Here is a 26,076-nt window from a genome sequence, read left to right as displayed (position 1 = left end):
AAACTAATCATTCTTAAGGTAAACTGTTAAGCATCTTGTTTTAGCATTCTGTTGTCTACGGTTAAACATATAGCATACTATAAGGCTAATGACTTCAATACGCACATATTGACAAATCGTTGTGCTACATTTATGTTTGAAAGAGTTAAGACCCTTGACGACTTACACCTAGATGCAGTGTATGTACAAATTTTGTAAATGTAACTACTGTTGCAGTTTTTTTTTGATTGCTGTAAAAAAATAATGTACCAGGATGGTCATCAGACTATATTCACATTAACCAATCTTTTTATACACAAAACTGTGTCAAGAGTTGTTCTCTGTTTTTGGCTATCGTAATTTCCTTCCCATCATGAGGTTTTGTTTTGTGAGATAGAGATCGAGTTATATTTATATTGACAATCTAATCATCATTTTTTGTTTATTTCATATCAAGAGTTTGTGTTACAAACTATTTGCGCGAAAAGTAGCTCATCTATGTGCATCTAAGTTCGATAGGCTTTTAGGAAGTAATGTGGCTACCTTGTATTTGGATCCAAACCTTAAATAGTGTAGCTGATGAATTAACAATGTTCCATTAATATCATTATTTGATCTTTTACAGAGGAGTTCTGTATTGCTTTCTTTAATATAGTACAATACTTAATGATTGGAAATGTATTTACATTTTGGTAAAGGGTTTAACAAACACCAAGTTAGTGACAACAAAGTTATTTTCTCACAAAAATCGGAAAGAAGAAAGTGATCATTTATATTTTCTGCATTTCTTGTTCGCACCATTAAATACGACCTTTTTTATTGGTGTCAGAGTTTGGTATGTATTTTATGATTCTAATATTGTTAATAGTAGCATAAATGTAATATTTTATATAGTAAAATAAGTTGCGATAACAATGTACAGTCTTGCCTTCATCATCTGAGACACACAACTAAAATGAAAATTTATAAAGAAAATTATCGTTTAAATGGATAAATGTGTGAATTATGCTTAAATCCTCATTGATATTTCAAGCATATTTTATAGGCAATTGTAAGTTAAATTGAAGCTGGATAACCAAAATATGATACTGAAGAATTAGCGAGAAATAAACTGAAATAAAGGGTGATGAAATAGCATCTTTCTTGAGTTTGTATTGTTCCTATTGTTTTGTTACTCTACACTGAAGTGTCCTAAAATCCTTATTGTTATGCATTAATCATTTTGCCAAAGACTGCATCAGTTATCCGACATACTTCCTTTCCTATGAATATTGCAGAGTCATAGCTGACTGCATTCCCGTGGATATTGTAACTACCTTATGCAGTCTTTGATATTGTTTGGAACAGTTTGTACTAAAGACAAACTCAAGGAAACAATGTTATTAAATGTTCCTCTAAAATAAACGAAATGAGCAAATGATGAATTCAAAATACCCGGAGATAACGTTACCCTTACTGATGAATGTAATTTTATAGATTAATTATGGCACAACACAAGTATTATGATATGCAATTAGGTATGTTCAGGGTATGATTTTTTTATAAACGGGACTATGCATTATATAGGTCAGTTTGCAGTAGAGGAAACTTTACTTATTAGCATCTTATTCGCAAATTAACCTTCATAATTGCATAACGAAATTCATAACAAAGTATGCATGGTAGTATTAAAATTGATAGAACATATATAAAAAATGTTTTGAAAATTGATCGCACATAGAAATCTTGATTATTATTTCAAAAGATGTTTTTCATATTGGATTCTTGAGATATTTTCCATGTTGGATTCATGAGATATGCCCTCAGTGAGAAAATGCAACTGTACTTGATGATCAACTTCAAATTAGAATGAACATTTTACATGTTTTAATGTGATTTGTTATGACCACAAAATATCAAAACTGGTTATTGGTCATTAGTATAATCTTAACGTTGGCCACAAACACAAGATGAACCTGAAACAAGGTTTCATCATAATAAATGAGTTTTTCATGGATAGTGGATATCACAGTCTTCAAATATTTTCTGCAAACATGGAAAACACGATTCCTTAGGAATTCGTATGCATGATTGTCATGACATAGGCGCCATATGTTTTCATATATATTCCCATGCAGCTAGATGCCTGCCTCATTCGACCTCTAAATACTACCCTGTGCAAAGCGAAGACATCACATTTGTTTCCGGGTTCCAGACTGTGTGTTCTGACATCAGTGGAATTGTAGACTAACTTGACTAAATACATTAGTATTTGAGCTGACTAGTAATCTAGGTTCCATTTGCTTGCTTAAGTTCGAGTTCAAAGACATGCCAACTTTGAGTAACCAGATCTTCATAAAATCTGATGAGATGCTTCAACATGGTTAATCTTACCACATAAAGGAAAATGGCTCAAAATGTGGAACAAACTTCGTCTAAGAATTCACTAATTATATTTCGATATTAATAGGTTTATAGCTCATTTTAATAATCTTTTCCTAATATCGTTTGTGTCCTGTACGTTATAACCCACTAGAGAAGAAGCAAACAGCTAGAGATAGCAAACCATAGCATTTTGCACATTGAGTTCAGTCCATCCGGACAGATTATGGCCATATGTTAATGCAAGTAACTATCATTTTAGTATGGTAACAGTTTTTCTTCTGCCCTCGTTAATCAAAATATTGTCAAGAATGTTAAAGAAGGAGTCCATACAAGGGTACCTGAGATTTTTTAAAAATGTATCTGTACATCAACATCAAGAAAATATATGTTGCTTTAAAATTCTTCAATTATGTTTGTGGAAAGAGCCTCAACAATGAAATGATACATTATATCCCACATTCATTTTTTCCCTAATCTAATGAGCGTAAATATTTTAAACTAAATGTTCTGAGCGTAAATATTCTGACAATGTGCACTAGTCATATTATTTTGGCATCGGGTGTTGTGTAGTGATGGATGGTGTTGTTGCTACATGTATTAACATTTTATAGTTACATTTTCAAGAATTCGTTTGCAACAGAGCACGCTGTTTGCAATTATAATGATATATTGACATTAGTAATACCTGTAACCTTGGTTAGGGTTATACATACAGTCATGTTTAAAACTATAAGTGAACTTTTTAAAACTGTCTGTGAGATGAAGGATGCGAGAAATTAAATTTAAATGCTTTGTTAGTTCTTGTATTCTTTAATTTGGTATGTGGCTGTGTGTTATAAACGTTGGAACAATATTTGTTAAATGTATATTTAACATTTTTCATTTGGCTTTGCGTAATACCCTTGTGCTAGTATGATAAGAAATAATTGCAAGAAATAAATATAATTATGTGGGACACAACTCGATACTTGCAATTGATTCATATTGTTTCATTGTCCTGCAAAAGATTTGTCTTGTTTTAGCTAGTTTTTACAACAAACTGTTATTTGTAAAGCAGTGCATTCATTAATATTAAATTAAAGAGAACAGTTATGACACTTAGAATCCCATGTGATTGGAGTAGACTAATAGGGAACAGTAGAGTTAACTTAGTCAATGCTTGGTTCACCCGTCGGTCGTTCCATCCAGCAATTGGAGCATATAAATAGATTAGTGACCTAGTTATACAGTAGTAAAACGCCTTACGTTATGATGCCAAATGTGATGTGTTTAAGGCACGTGGCAATATATAGTTTGGTGCATGCAAGCATCAGATAAAAATTAAATTATGGTGTTCCTTGTATCTTTAAATTGCCTCTCAAGTTGGCCCATATATATATATATATATATATATATATATATATATATATATATATATATATATATATATATATATATACTCAACAATATCATTTTAAAAATCATCATTTGCTGCGAATTAAATCAATATTATTGTTTGAAATAAACGTGTTCCATATCAGTATATTATAGACCACCTTTTTCCTCCAAAAGTTAAGAATTATTTGATTTCCATGTGCGCAAATTGAAAATATTCTTCGTTTGAATAAGATAGGAGTCAGTTTGAATTGGTTTAATATTTCATTATTTTTTCATAAACTCCAAGATTCGTATTAAACAATCCTTTCCTCGTGTAAGCATGTACTGAACTATCTCAAGCATTTATATATACGATTTGCAACAATTTTGTTCTAATTTCACATTCCATATTTATATTTTACATGACTATGATAGCTTTGTGTATTGAGATGATCACAAATCATCGGTCGGTTTGTTTGTTAACTTATCTGTTCACTGTGACTATGGGAACATTTTTTGCCTCAAACTTTGGTGCACTCTTCATCACGAGTGTGCGTACGAAATGCATAGACACAGGTTAAATGCTGCTAATGGTTGCCGCTGAAATTCTGTACCCCAACTGTATGGTGACGACGAGTCAATTGAAATTGTGGCGTCAAGCTTATCTCTAATGGTTTGTACTTTTGTAACAACATAATGACCTAGTCTCTAAGAAAAATAATGTGCTCTTTACTACGTCCTACTCTTTTTAATAATCAAACCGAAGATGCAGTGATCTCTGCGTGTATATCTTTATATATGTGTGTGTCGAGTACAATACAATGCATATTTCCTGGCATGTTCTTTTCCCATGTTGCATATTGTACTCTATAGAATTACGATTCTTGACTGTAATTCAACAGAACAAAATGTTAATTGAGACTTTCAATACTTTCTAACCGTTTGACAAATGTGTTGTTACAAAAGGATTTCAACTTTTGTGCGAACTTTCATTCAATGTAATACAAGTTTTAGATGAAGGCGTAGTTATAACTCTTATGGACGTATATACCGTGCGAGGCACGGAGTATTTCGATTGTTTTATACAAATGTGTTATGCTCAAATGCATTTCAAAATATTTTGCGCAACTTTATTGAATGTAACAACATTCTGAGATGAAGGCATTGCTATAAATGTTATTGATTGCATATAGTTGGATACACAAAGTGACCATCATGATATCATTGAATTGGTTATATCCATACAATAATGTGAAGTACTATAGAGTTTTCTTAATTCATCTTGCTATACACAAATTATATGGATTGATATATACATGACCATGTAGACACTGGTTTATATTAAAAGGACCGCTGTTCAGAAAGCAGCTGAGACATTTTGATACGGAATTAGTTTTATTTAAAGCAATCATAATGATTTAAGTCGCGGCAAATATTGATTTCGAAAATGATATTGGTGAGTATAGAATATTGAATTTGTAACACAAATGTATGTGATGAAAAGTTGTTTGGAGCTTATGTTCGTGTTCTCCTATAAGTGTCTTATTTGTATATTTGATATAACTATATCTGATTTAATATATATTTATTTCACTTTAGCAGTTTGTCAGTTTCGTTGGGATTTTTTTACATGATATTGTAATGTAAATGTATTCACGAGAGATGATACGTTTTCCAGAAAATGGTTTGACCTCTACTGTTAGTTTTTAAACACCAGGCGTTGATCTAAATCCTGACCTTGTTTCAGAATTTGTGGCAATCACTTAAATAAACTATATCTTGTCGAGGTCATGATGAGACCTTGTCTTTAAGATGTAAACAATATTGTTTTTTCTTAGAGTAAAATGTTTTCGTCAGGGTCACACTGGTAAGACGTGATCCTTAACAAGTACTTATTTTGTATAACTTTCGAAAAGATGATCACGTGACTCCTTGTTTACTGTTTTGAAGACCATATAACTTCTATTTTGGAGAATTATTCTCAGTTGCAGGTGGGTCTTTTCTGACACTAGAAGTTGTATGTTGTCCTGTTTGGAGTTATTTCAAATTACTTGGATCCAAAAGTAATTAATTCTGTTATTTTTCTGGAAAATATGTGGGCTCAAATAAACATTTTGAACAAGGACAATGTATTATGGAAGAAGCTGAATACCAATTTATAATTGTAACAAAAACTAAAGAGTGCTTGATTAAATAGTGACAGACATTGTTCTGTCATATATTCAGTTTTTTATCCACAATTTCGCAAATGAACAGAGATGGTATTATAAATGAAAAGTGAGTTGAGAGATTTTGGACAATTTGCCAAAGTGTTGTGTCAAGTTTTATCACTGAATACTTGTGCTAAGGCGATCAAGTTTATTTAATCAGCATTGGCAGATTATGGGTCCACACTGATCAACATGATAGCCATAAGATTCTAATGAAAAGGTATGTAGGCAAAGTGAATGCCAATTTTGAAATGCAACAAATGTATATCAAATATGAGATTAAGATATTGTCAGAGCCAGTCGAGTTTTCTTCATGTGTCATCAGAAATGCATTGCCAGGTTCCTGCATCTCCATATGAATGAAAAATATTATTTTTTACTCTTTCTTTTTAGAAACAGAAACCAAAATTTCAAGCAGCTAATATTACTAGTTTTCAAACATTGTTGCCAGTTCTGAGTATATAGTTAAACCGGTCCATAACAAATATGACCAAATGATTCGTTAAAATTAATATATAGATAGATTCATTTTTTTTTGGATGATAAGAGTTCAGGAGAGTCTGCTTATCCCAAAAAATGAACCTCGTGCCGACCACCGTTATTTGATGATATGCATGAAATTAACTGAAATTGAAAACACCATTAAGAGAGTTAATGATTCAATATATCAGTCTGTCTTCATGTTGCCTATGTTAACAAACGTACAGCAATCTTTATATATGATTTAGCATCTTCTACTGCAATCAAAATACATAAAACAAACAAACAGAAAAAGGAAAACCACAGACAAATCATTTAATTTACACGCGCGCGTAAAAGATGTTATACGCATATTTACCTACTTCAGTTACTTTAATGTTAATGTTTGGTCAAATTAATGTTCCCTAATGATATGAAGGACAAATGATGCTTAACATATGTACAATAGTAAGCTTTTAGATCATTAAAATGAAAAAAAATGAAATAGCAGTAGGTACCATTGAGTAAATTACCCATAATTATGTCTTTTCCGAAAATTGCCTTATTTTCCCGTTCTCGTGACTAGCATAATTTGAATAGCGCAAAGAAATATAGCACATATCATAGGCTCTTTCCGTACCTTATAAGCAATTCAATGTAACGTAAACTCAAAGTTTATTTGCATAATAATTAGTCATAATCAAAAGCAGTTTATCTAAATATCGTATTGTTTAATGCCAAAAGAGAAAGAATAAATGTTTGATTATAATGAATAAATATGATATATAGTTCAAATAAAGAACAAATAACTAGAGATAAAGTAAGGTGGTGAATTGTATAGTGGAATGAATTATGCGAGTCGAATAAAGTGGCAAAGCTATATATATCATACAGTATACACCAAACAAGTTACAAGCTCTTTTTATGTGTGTGTGATTGTTTGGTACGTAAATGCATATTGAACATCTGTATCGAACGCCAGATCAACCATATGAGATTAAAATTAACTGCATATACAAAATAAAGACAATACGTTTGTTGTATTCACTAGTTTCCGAATAGTCCCAGCCGCTTTATCAAATAAGACAAGTATTTTCCCGTTATTAGATCAGCTGAAACGTTTTTTAATTAGTTCATATCCTCGCTTTTCAGTGTCTTTTTCTAAATAGATATAGTTCCACAGTGTGAATGAAATTATGATGATTTATGATTTATCAAGGTTGAGTTAGGTCAATTTAAAGCTTTCAACATGCACACGTCGGAGGAAGCATCTTAATAGTTGCAACGCGGGCATGCTGTACTAAAGAATATGCTCAGCATGTGTACACAACGATTGCTCATTTATGTGTGGTTAAATGCCTTTATAATAAATATAAATAATGAGAAGATATCAATGATATTTACATGGTAATCCTTCAGTTAGTTATTTTCTAACCATAACGAATTATATAATTCGGCATAATGAAATTATAAATGATTGTTTCACTTTATCTGTATATAATACTTTGCCACCAGTGAAATCCTTTTAATAAAGCTACTAGTGTATAAAGTGCACCTAAAGTCTTTACTAAGTGTTGTAAATAAATTCTAACATTTTTAGTTTTTACATATTCGTGTTATTTTTTGTGAAATTTAACTTCATTCATTACTCATTTCTTGCAGATTAAAACAATACAATATTGGGATCAATGAAATATACGCGAAGCTTATTATGCTGATAAAAAAGACATGCGCACCAAAAAATCCCACATGATATTTGCCCTCCTCCTAGCAGTAATAACAAGCTGACTGAATGTCTCTTTTTGGAGCAGTTTCCGAATCTCCTGGAGTATGGAAATTTGATAGGTGACTACCTAATTATTCTTGGAGATTTCAACTATCACTTTGACTTTCACGGAATGCCAAACACATAAAAACACATATATGCACTTAATGATTTCAACCTCAAACAGTCAGTTAACCAACCCACTCATAAACATGGTCACATTTTAGACTGGATTCTTCATAGACCTGATGATAACATTCCACGGTCCTCCTTGGTATCCCATGACCTTTCATCATATCAGCCCTGCATTATATGCCATCTTGACATATCAGTCCCTAACCCTCCACCTTTAACTGCTACATGGAGAAACCTCCGTATACTGAATAGAACCATCCAAGCAAAACAATCTGATGAAGAGTGCACTAAAGTCATGTGAAATTGATCAAATTTCAACATCTCTGCTGCTTGATTGCTTAGATCCAATATTCCCTACACTAACTGGTGTTATTTATAACTCTCTCTCTCTCTCTCTCTCTCTCTCATTTGGGGAATCCCCATCATTTTTCAAAACTGTCATTATAAAGGCTCTGTTGAAGAAACCAACACTAGACCATAACGATCTAAAGAACTACTAACCACATTATAATATCCCATTCATATAAAAAAAATCTAAGAAAAGGTTGTTCCATCCCAGCTTGTATCTCATCTGAATTCAGACAGTCTTTTTTTGCAATGTACAATCTGCATGTTGCCCTTGCCACACTACTGAAACTGCTCTTCTAAAAATAGTTAACGAGATCCTCTCTGTGTTGGATAGCGGAAAGATTACAGTCCTCACCCTCCTTGATTTGTCTGCGTCATTTGACACAATAGACCATGATATATTACTTCACAGTTTATAGCATGTATTTAGCATTCATGAAACAGTTTTCCTGTGGTTCAAGTCCTACTTGGTCAAAAGGATACACGTTGTGTCTGCAAATGGAATACACACCAGCCCAGTTCAGTTGATCTATGTTGTGGTGATCCACATGGGTCTATTCTTGGACCTGTTCTCTTCATTATGTACACTCAGCTTCTCTCAAGTGTCATATATCATCATTCAGTGCCTCACCAATTGTAAGCTGATTACGCCCACAAATACAACTCTAGCCACCCAACTGAAGTTGATGCTACCACCCAATGTGTAGAGAGGTGTATTTCTGATGTGAAATTATGGATGACGTGTTGAATGTTGATAAAACTGAGGCCAGTTTGATCACAACACAAAGACTTTCTCAGTCACATTCCTTTACCTCAAACAATAACTATCAGCAACACCAACATTAAATTCACACAATCAAGATGAAACCTAGGTGTTACTCTGGACAGTACTCTCACATTGTACCAACATGTCAGGAACATATGCAAGGCTGCATATCTTGAGCTGATACGCATCAGCTCCATTCGCAAATATCTTCCCGTTGATGCCGCTAAAACACTTGTGTGTTCATTAGTACCTTCAAGACTGGACGATTGTAACTCAATTCTGTCTGGTTCATCTCAATATCTGCTCCAGAAACTTCAGAAAGTTCAAAACACAGCTGCTTGGATCATACTTAGAGTACCACGATCAGAGCACACCTCCCCGCTGATCTGTACCCTACAGTAGCTATCCATTCGATCCAGAATCAAACACAACATTTGTTCCCTGTGCTACATTTCACTGTCGAACTCTAGTTCAACATACCTATCCGACCTCACTCATGTGTACACACCAGCAAGGTACTTACGCTCCTCTTGTAACAATCGTATACTCATTATTCCCTCTATGAAAACATTGCCATATGGACAACGTTCTTTTGCATACCAGGGCCCAGCAACGTGGAATTAATTGCCAACTGAACTTGTACACAAAGACACAGTGATCCCATTCAAGAGTGTTCTCAAAACTCACCTATTTCGACTACAAGAACAAACTTAAAGACTGAATAATGTTTCCTACCTTAAATATTCTCAGCATGTTTTTTATGTTTTCTAATTTCATGGTGTTTGTTTTTGTAATCCTATCATATATGTTTTTAAAAAAATGTTATATGAGTTGTTTAGTGTTGAAAAGCGCGTAGAGTTTCTAAAGATTAGGCGCTAAACAAAATCCTCATTATTATTATTATTATTATTATTATTATTATTATTATTATTATTATTATTTTCTGTTTAGTTTTCAAACTACTAGAGTCATATAATGGAAATATTAATTAACGTACATCGATTTAAAGCGAAATAATTTCTTTTGCGAAGGTGCAAAAGCAAATCTAAGCGGAATATAAACAGTAAGAAAATGTCATTACCGTAAAAGATTTGCTACTTTGTTAGAGCATGAAAGAAGTTTTGCTTGTTCCGAGTGAATAATGCATTGTTCTCATGGTTGAAAAGTAATATTTTCCTTTGTCGATTTGTCCGTTATTAACACGGCAAAAGCAAATATTATGTACGTCTTTTTCGATGATTTGATCACTCGTATGTTTATTAAATGTATCTTATAGTCTTATTGTTTGTGTTTCCTGCATGCATGATCATCTTTATATTATGTTTATATTACCAATTTTAGCATCACGAGACGGAAAGATAGTCCATTATTTTTAAACATTGAAGAACAGGATTGATTTTGGTTTCTGGCCACATTGACCTTATTAATAATGTAAATAGTTACGGTTGGCGAACATTTAGGAATAGTAGTTATATTAGTTGTTATCATCTTCAATGAACTGTTATACATGGTTAGTCAGGTCTGTAACACCTACGTGTAGTATAGTATATTACAAGTTCCATTTACACATTTTGTCCCCGTATCATTTGTCTGAAATTGTACTTTGCTACGGGTGCTTTCATTTACCTTTAACTTGAACGTCGATTGGGCCATCCACAATCACTAACGTCATTGTATATGTACCTTATATAATCTAAGAAACTTCGTTCAAAATTGAATTTCGATTAAAGTCCCACTTTGCATTAAGGCAGAGCTGGTGTTGGTTAATGAAGTGCAAAACAAGCAATATATCCACATTTGGAAGCTAGGATATGTCCATAATGAAGTTGGTTAATATAGTCCCATAAAATGTTATGACTTTAATGAAAATATGTGATGCGATGGTTTTCTCTATTTCATGTTCGAATTCACCCTTTGATATTCCATTTATGTGGCAAGGTCAGAAAATTAATAAAAGAGTGAAGCGGTCAGTTGGCAGACAGATTCGTAATTGTTAAAAATAATAGTTTTCTTGAGATCTCTTTTCTACTACTAGAAGTTCATTGCCAAGAGAAACTATATTTGATCAAGACATAGTATTGCCATGATAATGTATGTGCACCCTATTACATTTCTAACTTACTTTTGTCTAGAAAACGGAAAGAAATATACGAAACATGTTTAGTTCACTCTACAACCTATGTAAGGGTTTTACCTTTTCCAACCATTTGTTAACAAATGAGCAAACACTGTACAACCAAAGATTTGAATTATGAAAATAAGCAGACTTTAAAGTGACATCAGTCAATACCATTAACAAATCGCTGTCATACGGAACACTCGCCACATTTCATATCGAAGGTGATATGGTATAGTTGGAAAATGCTTGTGCCTTTCTGATGACGCGTTAGCAATGCAGCTCAGTATTGGCGATTTGAGAAGATGTGCGCATTTTCGTCCCAACATCGCAGTCGAATTGATTTATACCAGTCAGGAAAACCTTATTCTTTCCAGAATCAGCTTCGGCATGGGACATTTTGGCAAGACGAGTAATTTTATGATACAATGTAAAGCTGCACAGTTTATTGTTTTAGAACAAGTAAAGGTGCCAATATATATATATATATATATATATATATATATATATATATATATATATATATATATATATATAGACATATACCTCTCGTTCACCAATTAGTACATGTTACGCTTAGATAAGTGTCAGTAGATTGTAAAATCATGTATAATATCACTATTTAAATCCAGTTAGAGAGAGTTTCCTGTGCATCATCGACAATTCATAATAACGCCATGACACATATAATGATTGCTTTGAATTTCATACTTAATTCTTCCTTTAGATTGCATTGTTTGCTTTACGGCGTTTTGTACCCACTATAATAACGGTTGTCTACAATTGCTCATGCGACATGTTGAATGCGTTGTTCTAATGGTCGTTGTTAAATTCTTCAATAAATACTCACTGGAGGTTTTCCTCAAGCGGGTTTCGTTTTCATTTACTGTTAGGTATGGTAGGGGCAGTTTGATTTCTGTTTTATTTCTGTGTATCTGCTTGCAAGTACGTGCTCTTTCCGTGTATATATAGCTAGGTCTATCTGACCCAGGGTGTTTAAAACAATCAGACAAATTGATGCAGAAATTATAAAATTTAGTATATGTATATGAGTATGAAGATCATCTGATTAAAATGTCATGCCACTAAAGCAGTTTTTCGTTCTTGTCAAATACATTTTGGAACACCTTTGCTGCATTGCATATTTTATAAACAGAGTGAATATGTGTAGTAGTTTTAATGCACAATGCCATCATTATTATAATGCGAATTCAAAACTCCCAGGAGAAATTAACGCCTTCCACGCTTTACTGTTAGACGTTTTTGATTACATAATCTTTCTCCTCTCATTCTCACATCCTAAAACTTATTAAATTTGGAAACTGATCAATGTAGATGGTAAAGGATTAGTGCGAGTATGTGCTTCAGTGTACAGCAGGTGATATATAGAAGGCATAATTCAATGAAAGCATTTACAATTGTATAGTTCATAGATGATATTCTCAAATACATGTATAACATATGAAGATGCAGACCAGAAACATTTGGCGTACAGGCGTTTTATAGAAGAAATACCTCCTAAAACCTTAACTGAGGGTAAACATGACATAATATAATGTAACTTATTAACATTTACATGGAAATATACTGTCCTTTAGTTGTTAATACCTATTTGTATTGTTGCAAGTAAGATCTATAATAGCTTCGCACATTAAAACGTTTATAATATCTTACTCTCCTCTTTTTCCTATCGGTAGCGTATGGTCACCACAATAAACTGTACAGATTCCTATGTTACAGGAAATGAACATAATTTATAAATCGAAACATTCAGAGATTCCCATTGATACCTATGGTCATTATGACATTGTGCTCTGATGATAAACATATATAGTCTATTTTTAACATCTCTTCTAACGCCAGGATATTTATTAAAAAAGGAAATAGAGCAAAGTATTAAATGTAGCCACATATTTGTATAATTATGTATTTCCATTAACATCATCTACATCGTTATGACGTTTCAGCTGCAGATGTTATGGTATCAGTTACTTTCCCCTGCTTTAACTTCCTGCTCATCTCTGCCTCAGAAAATGTCGTACGTTAGTGTTATAAAGCGTTCTGTGTGTCTCGTGGTGCTTTGATGCATGCTTTGTGTCTTTCCCAGTTTCTAAAGGGTGTCTAATCTGCTTGATCAAATGTTGGAATTAAGTTTCGTAATGTCTGGACAGTGAATTTTGCAATGATTAAATGGAACTAAATATGAGTGAGACTTTTGCAACTTTCTAAATGCATCATTTTTCATATTGCTTCCAGCAATAGGCAGTGAATTACATGCTTTCAATACTTTTTAACTCTTTGAATATTTGCAGATACAGAACTAAGTGTAAAATCATGGATTTGTTAACCAGGATGTGTGTTTTCTTAATGCTGTTTGGAATAGTTCATGCAAAAGGTAAGCTAAAGAAACTCAGATACTCGTAATAAAGTTTACAACCCCGAACGATTAGATATATAGAAGTTTATCTTGTCATAAAGGCCAATGAAGGTAAACAGATTGTAAACCGATCGTCCGTACAAATGATAGTTCCTTGTTCGGACACTGACACAAAGAGATTTAGAACCAAAGACATATTTTGTTATGACAACAAAACGGTTAAAATGTTGCAAATGTAAACTTTAATTGAGGCACATATAAGCAAAGAAAGTTAAAGCAAATACAGGATAAAAATCAAAGAACATTTCCAGTATTTATCTAACAATGGATAAATTGATTCACATTTCCAGCTAAATGTGCTTGCCTTGAAGGTGTATAGCACTTCAGATGCTCATGAAACGAATCGAAATAGGGTTATCATATTTTAAGCATATTTCCAACTATGTTTTTTTTTTTGCAGACTGGAAACCAAAGATATATGCTAGAGGAGAACATGCGACTATACATATTGGTGACCTTCAAATTAATGAAACGGCTGTTTTAGAAATAACCTTCTCTGGTTACACCAGTAAGCGACATGTCACTAATGTGATGTTGTATGACCCAAGGAAGAGTCAAGGTGACAACATATCTATTAATACAGTTTATAAAGACCGAATAAAAGGGATCGAAATGAACAAAACCAGTTTCAGTTTTCTGCTATTAAATGTCGATTTTGTGGACAGTGGAAATTACACAGTCCTCCAAAACTCTCCGAAAGAAAGAGCAACAAGTATTTTTGTTATACGTAAGAAATTTTGGTATCTTGCATGCATCATTGTCAGAACCTACTCGACGCATCTTTTGAAGTATATGATCTCTCCAAAATTGTTCTCGCATTATAACACAATCTTTCTTTCTCATTGGAATGGTTGACACACACACAATTCAAATACATTTCTAGTTGAAATGACTAGTAATGTACGTTACTGACTGTTAGTAACAAAGCAGATTTCCCAGTCTTTCAGTATTTTATATTGAAAAAACATTGTTATGGAAATTGTCGCAGAATAGAAACCGAGTGGGTCTTTGGACTAAATGAATAAGACAAACACAATGTAAGAAAGATGGAAATTTATGAATGAATTAATAAAGATAAATATATTATGTAAAAATACAATAATTCTCTCACGCTCTCAACATACGATTTACTCAAATCACTCTACACAACAATATTAAATCTATATGAAGTACAGATCCAAGAAACCTCATGGACTGTAGATACGCTTCAAACAGTATTTTACACTAGAAGAGAGATTCACATAATCTCGAATATTAATTCTATTAAGATTCAAAATAATATTATGAACACAACTAAGATTCAAAATAATCTTATGAACATAACGAAAATTCAAAATAATCTTATGGATATAAAAATGCAATGGAACAACAATTGATCCAAACGTATGCTTCTAGACTTCTTGTACAGTCGCACGATTCCTTGGGGTGTCCCACACTCTTATCGGCCGCTCGCACCCGTTATGAATCCACCACGTGTACTGTCTCATACGTTACACTTACAGCCAGCATACAGCACCTTTTTTAATTTGCTACGTCTACGTCCGTGGCACAGACATACGTACATACATACATACGTATCGTCAGCACGCAGCATTAAATATTCTGGAAACTCCAGACAGCTCTAAACAAATTTAGACGGCTTCGGACAGCTTCAGACAGCTCTAGTCATATGCACAGTCACATTGACAATCACAATTCACAGCGACAGACACAATCACAGCGACAGTCACAATCAGCTACAATAACAGTTAAAATAAAACTAAATTGGTCATAATAATAGTTTCTTTATAATCTCTAGATATATGATAATACTTTAACCTCTAACAGTGACTTGTAATTCAATACTTTAAATATGCGTTGTAATAAATGGTCGTTTTTGGCACTTTTAAGGAGTGTACACTCTCCATTGTTCTCCAGCCATAGGGGTAAGTGTTAAATTTACATTTTCATTTGATATGCGAAGCTTATTCGGTTTGTAATGTCTTATCGCGTAATAATACCAGTCTGGTTTTAGAAATTGATCTTACTTAAATCCATTGGAGATTGAGTGCAAGTCAGGGTAGAATACCCGTGCATATCATGTTAGTTATGTTATCTCGTCACAAGTAATCTCTGGCTAGGTACATGTTAATACAGTCGCTTACCTGGAAAAACACATATTCACCCTAGATAACGTTGTACGCATGTACATCGAGAAATAGTCGAATAATTTTAAGACAAAACCAAGTTATTTCTTTGCCTATTTCTGTGACAGAAATGAACGATTTTAATTTTCTACCCATGATTGCAAAATGTCAAGATTATTCGATAATGAATAGAACTCATTCACAGCAGAATCGACAGAATCGAACACGAATACCAGCTCAGCGGATGACTACACCCATTTGCACCTGTGGCGACTGAATCTAGAAGTGTTTCCTACCGGCGGATGCTGTATCCGATTATAACTAGCTAGCTGTTTGCAAAATAAACAAATATTAATTAAGAAAAGGAACATGTTTCACGCTCACTTTATCAAATAAACGAAATGGGCACTAGAGGTTGTAACTAGTGATATGGTTGTTCTCTCTATATATTTCTCTATCTCATTCGTGTTTTGTTTATCTCGTTAATTATACAAGTATATGTTTATGTTGTACTGACTTTAAACTTTGTGTATTACATCTACCTTTCATATAGGTTAAAGTGATTGTGAAATTAATGCAAGATTTGGAGCGTTTGCGATTAGAAGGGACGTTTAAGAGTTAGTTAGATAATTTCACATCCAATAATGATAACTAGAAAAACTATACGAGTTGAAAAGGAGCCTAAACCGGCGCATCATGATTTTAATTCAGTCAATCAGGATGTTTGGAAAATGATAAGATACAGGGAAAATGTTGGTATACACAAAGGTGAACAATACGTTATCATTATGGATCTTACTCTTATTACTGTTAAAACAACCTTTGGATTCGGAGATATTTTCTTGTCATAACACTTTTTGTACATTTCGTAGGACATATACTACATGGTAGTGATAGTGATCCAATGGTCCTTCCTTTTACATGTAAATTTATACCAGCGCGTCATAATTTTGATTCAGTCAATCGGTACGTAGGGGAAATGATACGATACCTGGAAAATATTCATATACACAAAGGTGGATATTAATTTATTTTGTTTGTTTATGGATCTTAATCTTATTAGTTATAAAACAATATTTGGAGATTTGGTCATATTTTCTTTGTTATAATACATTTTGTTTATATTGTAGGGCATAGACTACATGGAAATGATAGTGCGCCCTTGGTCCTTCTTTTCACATGTAATATAACGAATATAACTTCTATTAAAATTGCGATGATGATATCTAAACTATATTTCCCTGTTGTAAAGTATGATGTTACCCAGAAAAACTGTACAGAAGAAGGAAAGGTGTATGTGCATCGAATAGAAAGCTGTGTTTTGAATGGAAACAGTTTCTCGTTCACAATTCGCAAAGTAAACGTGTTTGACATGGGAATGTATGTTGCCTGGGACGACAAGGATTTACTTATGGATTCCGTATTTGTCGAGTTTACAGGTAACTATTTCTTGCAGATTAGATCAATAATATATACTGTTTGTTCGAAGAATGTTTCCTTATATTTGATATGCATGGTACATTGCGCACAAGAATTATAATCTTAAAATAACTAATTGAAAAAGCAGATTGTATTGAAAACGAATTCTCATGTGCAATAAATACGAAGAAAGCACAATTGGCATCTTTTCAGTTGGGCATCAGTCCACTCAAGATCAGACTTAATGACATTTATCCAGAGTAATTGAAAACACAATGATGGCTTATTGCGTTTCTTTGAGACACAATGAACAAGCTTATGATTATAATCTGCGGAATCATAAGTCTCAGTTTCAATAATGTCATAACATGTGCACAATGTGTGAGTTTCGATTTTTTTCTTTTATACTCTGAATTACAACATGCAGCTAGTATGGAAGGAATGAAAATTGACAACATGGTTTTTACATTATTGACTAGAGGACCGGTGCATTCTCATAACAATAAACAGCAATCTCCTCATGAATCGAATCCTAAAACATCCATTAAAGATATGTCCACAGAAAACTAAAATGTATGGATTCAAACATAGTATGGTTGTAATTCTTGAAATAGAATTAAAATTTATTAAAACTAATCTCATATTTCCAAGCAAAGTATTACAAAAGATATTGAACATAAATATGCGTCAAACGAATATTTAAAAACATTTGTTGAAATCGAAATCAAGGCTCTGAACCCTATTATTATTTGCTATTGATTTAAAACTTGATTGTCATAATCTGAAAGAAATCCCACAAACTATAGTCAAGAAAATAAATATTAAAAGCACGTGAAACCTAAATGTTGCTATTTCTTAAATTCATTCGGATTTTCATTCCAAGCTTTCATACGGCTGAATAGATGAGTGCGATTGAGTCACTCTCTGTTTCTGTGTCTCTCATGATGATATTTTAAAACTAAAATGATATTCTATATTTTAAGCAAATATATTAAGAACATTTCTGTTTGATTGAACAACAACGACGTGATGCATGTGAATTCATATTTTTAATGGATTCTATAAATTGATCATGCTCATACTCATGTGCGAATAATATATAAGAATATCGTTTCCGTTTTGTCGGCGCGTCTACGGTTATTTTATTGTTTAGCTTCCTTATGTATTTTAATTTATCAGAAATATCTTCACATATTGAAAGAAATGCTATTCTATAAATCACATTTATAACATTGCATTTTGTAATGCAAGATAACTGAATGTGTTTGCGAATGTATTGACCTATTACTTGATTGAAAACTAGCTGTTGGTAACTTACAAGCCATATATGTAGATACATATAGCAATCAAGCACTTATGAAGCATTTTATCACATCCTTTGGATTTCTGTATGGGTGGCAGATGTTCGGTGGGTGTTGAACAGTTACACGATTCCTTACGTTCCTATCAAGTCTTTGTATGATTTAAATTGCAATCACCATAACACAATTCAAAAGAAGTCAAACATGAAATATGCATAGTTGACTAGTTATACCGTTGTCTTTATTAACAACACACATACCATTGATGAGGTTAGAATGAATGGTTCTGGATTTGATAACTGTAACGATGACCCGCGTAAGAATGAACCCCATCAAGAATTCATCTCTTTCCATCACTTTCTTCTTTTACTTTATTATCATTTAGAAGATGTCACCTCATCATCTACGATAAATTGGATCAACCGATTCATCAAATTTTGATATAGAACATGACAAATAGTGAAATAAGGAACTAAAATAATGTTACATTGTATATTGTCTTTAACGATTTAAAATGAATAAATTAAATAATGAATAATAAAACAATTGGGATCGGATTAGTCTTATTAATATAGATATTTTATATTTAATTATTTACAAAAACGTATTTTGCATTATTGACAATACAATAAAATAAAAACATGTTCATGTTTTACTTGCGGCCCCAATAAACCATGAAGAAAATTGTGAAGTGCACTGGATCTAGCAAGGAATGGTTTGTGTCAGGGATTGATTAAGATGCATGGAATAAACGGACACCTAAATTGTAAAGTAGAATCTAACTAGCCTGAGCGCTTTCGACTTTCGGTGAGATATTATGAAAGGCAAATACACAACATTACCAAGACTAACAACTAAAACACAAAAGCGGGTGTGTTTGTGAAGCTTTATATGACTATGTCTGCAGGAACAAATCTTTTAAACTTCTTATACTTCAACTAGTTTGATACACCTTGTTGCGGATCGGATGCTGGATGATATTTTATCCTGACCTAGAAATGGATGGGACATGACGATATATATATCTATATATATATTAATTTGAAATATCTACGATGAGAAACAGACGGTAGAACTGCGAAAGCATCGTGATTGAAAATGACATCACAGTTCTGCATCCATTTAAGCATCATAATACACTGATTTATGATTGATATGGCGTTAATCTGAATCCTACATTATTCTACATAATGTCTCTTTTTGTTCAGAAATCAACACTACATCAAGCTCAGGAAGTAGAGATTCATATGTCAGCACACCATTCATCCCTAATCTCTCAAGCTCTAGGTCAGAAAAATGTAAGTTGTGAAAGAGATAGAATTTAAACATTTTATTGATTTATGAACCAATTTAATTCAACGAATGATTAAAGGACAAATATATTCATTGTACAGCATGTTTCAGTCGTTATTAATTCCTTCTGTTGTAATATAATGGATTATTGCATCCCCATACATACTGTGTAGTTATAATTATCCAAAATGAATGTGTATCGTGTCTAATAATATGATTTCTTTAATTTAATATATTGCATATGTTACTTACTTGCAAATATGGAAATACGATTGGTCTACATCACTTGAACTAACTATAAAGCTATCTATACAGGTTTTGGTGTTTTTCCAGATCATTTGTATTCTCTCTGTCATTGAATCTCAATCTTCATATATATTTTCAGGTACATAAATACGCATAGTCACATTCCGCCATCTGAATCATTATGTATGTAACATCCCAGCGCATATATTTCCTTTCAGACATGTTAGAAATTATTGCCGTCTCTGCAGTAGCGGTCTTACTCGTGGCTGCTGGTCTGATTATGAATCATGTGAGAAGGCTACACCGAAGGAAAAGTAATATAGGATTTTATTTTATACAACATTTGCCTTTTATATATATATATATATATATATATATATATATATATATATATATATATATATATATATATATATATATATATATATATATATATATATATATATATATCAAGATATCTGAATTCCATTTCAAAGCTGAGATATGTTTCTAAGTAACTCTATAATGGTAATATAAAAATGGAGGAACCAAAACGCCAAATGTTTATAATTATTCATGTCTGGTTGAACAAATAAATAACGGTTCGTCATAATATGATACAACTACATTCTAGTAAGTATTTTGTACTAGAAATATAGTAGATTTTTTAAGAATAATAGAAGAACTTGTATTACGGCAAGTGATTAAAATATATTTTCTCATAACAAAATATAATTGACTAAAATATGGATTTATTAATACAGCGCAATCTACGCCAGACAAGGTATACACATAAAGTAGTTAAATCAATTGGTCGGTCAGTTGTTCCACCATAACTTGCAGCAGGGACGAATAACTAAACTTGTACATTTCCAACATGAATGGAACAATTGATGTAATTACAAAACATTGAGATGCGTTTATTTTATATATGAGATTATGCTCAATTTCATAACTTTCATTAATTTTCAGCATCAAGGACCAAGACTAATGATATGTCACACATGAATGCAAGAGAACATATCGCCAGCAGTTCTCGCAATTGTATCCAGACCAGAGAGACTGAACATTCTGCTGAAGCAACTGGAACGGTTTTAACGGAAAACAGTGATTTCTCTGATCTGATACATTTCGCCTATAATCAAATTCAGGACAAAGTCACACTAAACGAAAACCATCTTTGCGCACGAGGATTAGATTCTACAATGTCAGTTGTAAGCCAAATTCAGATACAACCCATTGTTTCCTCGTCATCTGAAACAATTCAATCAGAACCTACTCATGAATATGACGATATGAATGACATGGACGCACAGGAAACTGAATTTCGTTATGATCAATCATGCATAAGGCTATATGATACAAATCAGTCAGAACATTTTGCGGAAGACTCATGTAGCTTTGATTACGTGGATCAGTCTTGTTATAAATCCTTAAAAACACACAACCAGTATTCTATTGTAACTAAGAAGGCCAATGAAGACGTTTCCATTACCAATTCCTTCTCTAAATATAAAAATATAAAGAATACATCACAAATAAGTATCGACCCATCAACGTTCTATTCCAACGACAGCAAGGAAAGACATAGTGGGATTCATTGTGCAGGCACCAGAGCTGAGCTAGAAAGGAGTGATATTAACAAAACATTAGACTCTCCAAGTTTCCTTGAATCAGAAGATAGCTTTTCTTTGCATGCCATACATTTGCCAAATTATTCACAGCACAGACGAAGTAGAACACATAGGATTTCTCAGTCTTTGACGTCCTTCGTATACGTACCTGGACCAGAGTTGTCAGAGCATCAAGGTAGAGTGTTAAGTATCGTATATGCAATGCCTTTGCTGTTTTTAACAGCTTTTGAGTAAAGCATTAATAAGTGTCCAAAACATTTCAATTTGAAAGATGTTTGCGATTGAGTATATATCTTTTCATATCTCTATATCTCTCCATGTGTGTATCTATATATATATATATATATATATATATATATATATATATATATATATATATATATATATATATATATATATATATATATATATATATATATATATATATATATATATATATATATATATATATACATATATATGATCTATGTATGTTTACATGTATGTCTGTATGTCTGTCTGTATGTCTGTATGTATGTATGTATGTATGTATGTCTGTATGCATGTATCTTTGAGTTGATCCATTTAGGATTCAAAGGTGATGGAACACTGGGCCTCTCAATAAAGGTCTTCATAAACAATAACTAAATTCGGCTGAATTCTGAAGAGAATGTGAACGAAAATAGAACACAAAATCCAAACAAGAAATCGTTTTCCCTAGAACATGCCACGAAAAGTGATTAACAACATTCCTTCATCAAAGCTTTTTAAAACTGAAACATTGTTGATGCAAATCCGAAATATAGAAATGGAAGGATCACTAACAATCTTATTATACTGAAATGCCTGTAATAATCTAAAAAAATCCCCCCCCCCCGAAAAAAATTACAGCATGTATTCACGCATTGAGCACTTAGTCTTTTGCAAACATAGCGTAGACCTTCACTAAAAATACTCAGAAAATTAGTTTTGTTTGAATTCAATAACACTAAATATCTGGTATAGACCAAATTGGACTGAAATCATCCTGCGAACCTAAATAATTTGTTCGACTTTCGACTATTTATGTATTTACCATTCCAGCTGTATAAGTAATTTCAGGCCAACATGAGGTCTTGGTATTAGAATTTAATATGTTCCTTTCTATCGTGTACTTCCTACATATACGAGAAACGATCTGCGTTATACCTACGTCCTGCGTAGTGATAATTCATAGTATGAAATGATAGTTTGCATGCATAACTTAATGCAAACTTAAGGCCTTATTACAACAGTAACATGTTTTACTATTCATATATTATTTTGTCATTTTTACATTAGAGGACATACAAAGTCAAAGCGTGTCGCAGACGTTGTATTATGACTTTGCTGGACATGTTTTGGATGATACTTCTGCCAAGACAAGAGGACATCGGAGAAGCCAGTCATGTGGGTCTTTGTATGGAAATCTGATGGCGAACGTGGGTGTCTGATGTTAGAGGTGGAGTTCAGTTAAGACTGTTATCAACAAAATTATTACAATTCTCTGTATGTACTCAGCGTTTCATATTCAAAGGAAGAACTAAAAGCAGACATATTGCATTGGTAATTATGGTAATTTGTTTCTCTCCCCAAAACAATATCAACTAAATTTCGATAATGCTCTTTAAAGCTACAAATTGTATAAAATCATTGTGTCAAAATTTACCCAGATTGTCTTATTTGTGTGACAGGTTTCCAGTGACATATACTACGATGCCCGTATTACCAGCATATGATATCTAGACCACAATGGTTCTGCTTCTCTTTACGTGGTTTCAAATTCGTACAAAGTACAATTTTGATGTTTCTTTATTTGCAAGAGATTTTGGAAGACATTCACAATTATCGTTGTGGAGCATACAAGGTAATCAGAAAAATTTCAAGAGATTTATAGAAACTTTAGTGTGGAGTGTACAGTGTACATACTTTTTTTATTACCAATAATTGCTTGAAAACATTTTCAATACTTACAATTAAAATTCACCAGATGATTTTCCCAGATTGTCTCGTAGTTTGACCGGTTTCCAGTGATATAAACCACGATGAACATTTTGTCAATATATGTTATCTAGAACCCTACGTTTCTGCTTTTATTTCTTGACTGATTTAAAGTTATTGTAAAGTAGCATTAACGTTTCAGCGATACAGCAACATGAATCGTGCCATGTTATTATGTCCGTGCTCAAGTTTTGGCGAGAACATGGCTTTTTAAATCTTCTGACTTCTAATATTTGTTAGGTATATTATATGCATCAGATCAGGGAATGTTTTATTCGTTACCGGTTAGAAAAGTAAACTAATCCAGTACATCTTAAAGACACTCTAAAGGACTTTATGTTGGATAGACCGTGTAAGTCATTCAGTATACATGTGTTTTGCAAACATTGAAGTGTCCATTTCATTCAGTTCAGTTTACATCTACAATAAAGTGAACCATAATATCTTGAAGATGGTAAAATGCATATACATAAGCATTTTAAGCAATATATATGTATGTAATATGTATGTATGTATGAATGTATATATGTATGTATGTATGTATGTATGTATGTATGTATGTATGCATGTATGTATGTAGGTATGTATGTATGTATGTGTTTTCAAAAAATACATCATGTTCTACTTTTCTAAATATTATCCATTACACAATGTTTGTGTTGTGTTTAGTTGTAATTTTATATTTGAAGTTGTATTCACTAAATAAAAATTAAAATGATTACTTGCAAAGACGTAAAGGTGTTATTTATTGGTATTTCCTTGAGAATGTACATTTCTATGCCTCTGTTTTCAATATCTCAGCTGAGCGGAAATATAATCTGCGTGTATTTTGCAAGTTAAAGTCATTTTAGCATAAAATCATATCTTGAACAATTCCGAATTGGTAATAAGTTTGTTTTCAGGAAATTGTATTGTAGGCAAAATAACTTGGCTATTTGTAATGTTATATCAATTGACCATTCTCATATCACAAATATTGCTCTGGTGCTAACAGATGTGGAATCTTTATGTCTTACTGAACATTATACAACAGTTTAAGCGATTCAAAGCTGTTGGTCAGTCAACAAATGCACTCATCCATTATTTCGTACCCATTGGGGAATTAGGAGATCTTGGATTTCTGCAAATGTTGCCAAATGTTACAACTATTATAAACTTTTTTTTCGAATTATGTAAAGAAAGGCTGTTAGTGCATATAAATGTGGACAAAGCCTTATCAGTGAGAATCATTGTTTCCCCTCATTACTCATTTATGATGGAAAAACAATTCTGGTATAAAGTCTGATCTTTTGAAATATCCTGATTATCTTTCTGGGCAGCATAATACAATCCTAACAGATATATTATGAGCTACGTCTTTAGTATGCATCAACGAGGTGAAAAAAATGTAATTTAATGTTCGGCTCCTCAGGTTGAGTTATCTACATCCGATCGCATGCACATCATTACCATACAATAGATCTTGTCTGTGGTCTTAATTTGAATGAATCTAGTATTGATCAATGGTTGATAGAAGGTCGAAGATATAAGAAGGGACACTCTAATAAATTAATTGTATTTCAGGTAATTTGCAAAATCATTTTTCAAGAATTAGATAAATATATTTATGTTGTAAGACAAGATATGTAATGGAACTAATAAAATTGCAGGGATATTATGTTGTAATTATTACTTTGAAATGTAGATGGTTTTTACAAAACACCATAGCCCAAATAGTCTTCGCACGATTCCACTGTAATAAGTTTTCTTTCATAATATCAATGTTTTGTGAAAAAATAAAAAGCATTAATAAAGCAGGTTTCTTCTTGTTGTAGGGTTTAACGACATTTGTCAGCACAATATAGGCTATACATGGCGCCCAGTATTAATGGTAGAGGAAGTACCTGGGAAATGCCCGGAAAGAAACACCGACAATTGAGAAGCTACTAGCAAGCTTTCCCACATACCCACATTGGCCGAATCCGAGACTCGAGCCCACACAGACAGAGGTGAAATAAAGCAGCATTAACATAACAAACAACAGTGTTACTATTCATAAGGCAGTACGAAAGCAGTAACAATTAACCGTATTAGAAGTATTACTTTTCATCATCAGGAAAATTCGAACAAGGCGCACATCTTTGTCACTTCATATGAATATACCGC

At 32.7% G+C, this 26,076-nt stretch overlaps 1 protein-coding gene across 1 annotated transcript; it reads left to right on the top strand.

Moving 5' to 3' along the window:
• Positions 1–13,562: 13,562 nt before the first annotated feature.
• On the top strand, positions 13,563–24,407 carry LOC149793981 (uncharacterized). The gene is made up of 7 exons (XM_089966492.1): positions 13,563–13,893; positions 14,336–14,662; positions 17,192–17,500; positions 19,990–20,079; positions 20,539–20,634; positions 21,272–22,108; positions 23,233–24,407. The coding sequence occupies exons 1-7, from the start codon at positions 13,773–13,775 to the stop codon at positions 23,382–23,384; spliced, it is 1,932 nt and encodes a 643-aa protein (XP_089822618.1). The 5' UTR covers positions 13,563–13,772; the 3' UTR covers positions 23,385–24,407.
• Positions 24,408–26,076: the final 1,669 nt, after the last annotated feature.

This window comes from Sinohyriopsis cumingii, chromosome 8, assembly GCF_028554795.1.
Source record: "Sinohyriopsis cumingii isolate HCF-2022 chromosome 8, ASM2855479v2, whole genome shotgun sequence".
NCBI classification, from domain to species: Eukaryota; Metazoa; Mollusca; class Bivalvia; order Unionida; family Unionidae; genus Sinohyriopsis; species Sinohyriopsis cumingii.
This window is presented reverse-complemented; position numbering and strand designations above follow the sequence as displayed.

Excerpts from the sequence above, each read along its gene's own strand:
- LOC149793981 (XM_089966492.1), top strand. The coding sequence starts at position 13,773 with ATGCTTTCAATACTTTTTAACTCTTTGAATATTTGCAGATACAGAACT. Across the intron at positions 14,663-17,191 it reads AACAAGTATTTTTGTTATAC|GGCATAGACTACATGGAAAT; the intron begins GTAAGAAATTTT and ends TTTATATTGTAG. Across the intron at positions 17,501-19,989 it reads CGTATTTGTCGAGTTTACAG|AAATCAACACTACATCAAGC; the intron begins GTAACTATTTCT and ends CTTTTTGTTCAG.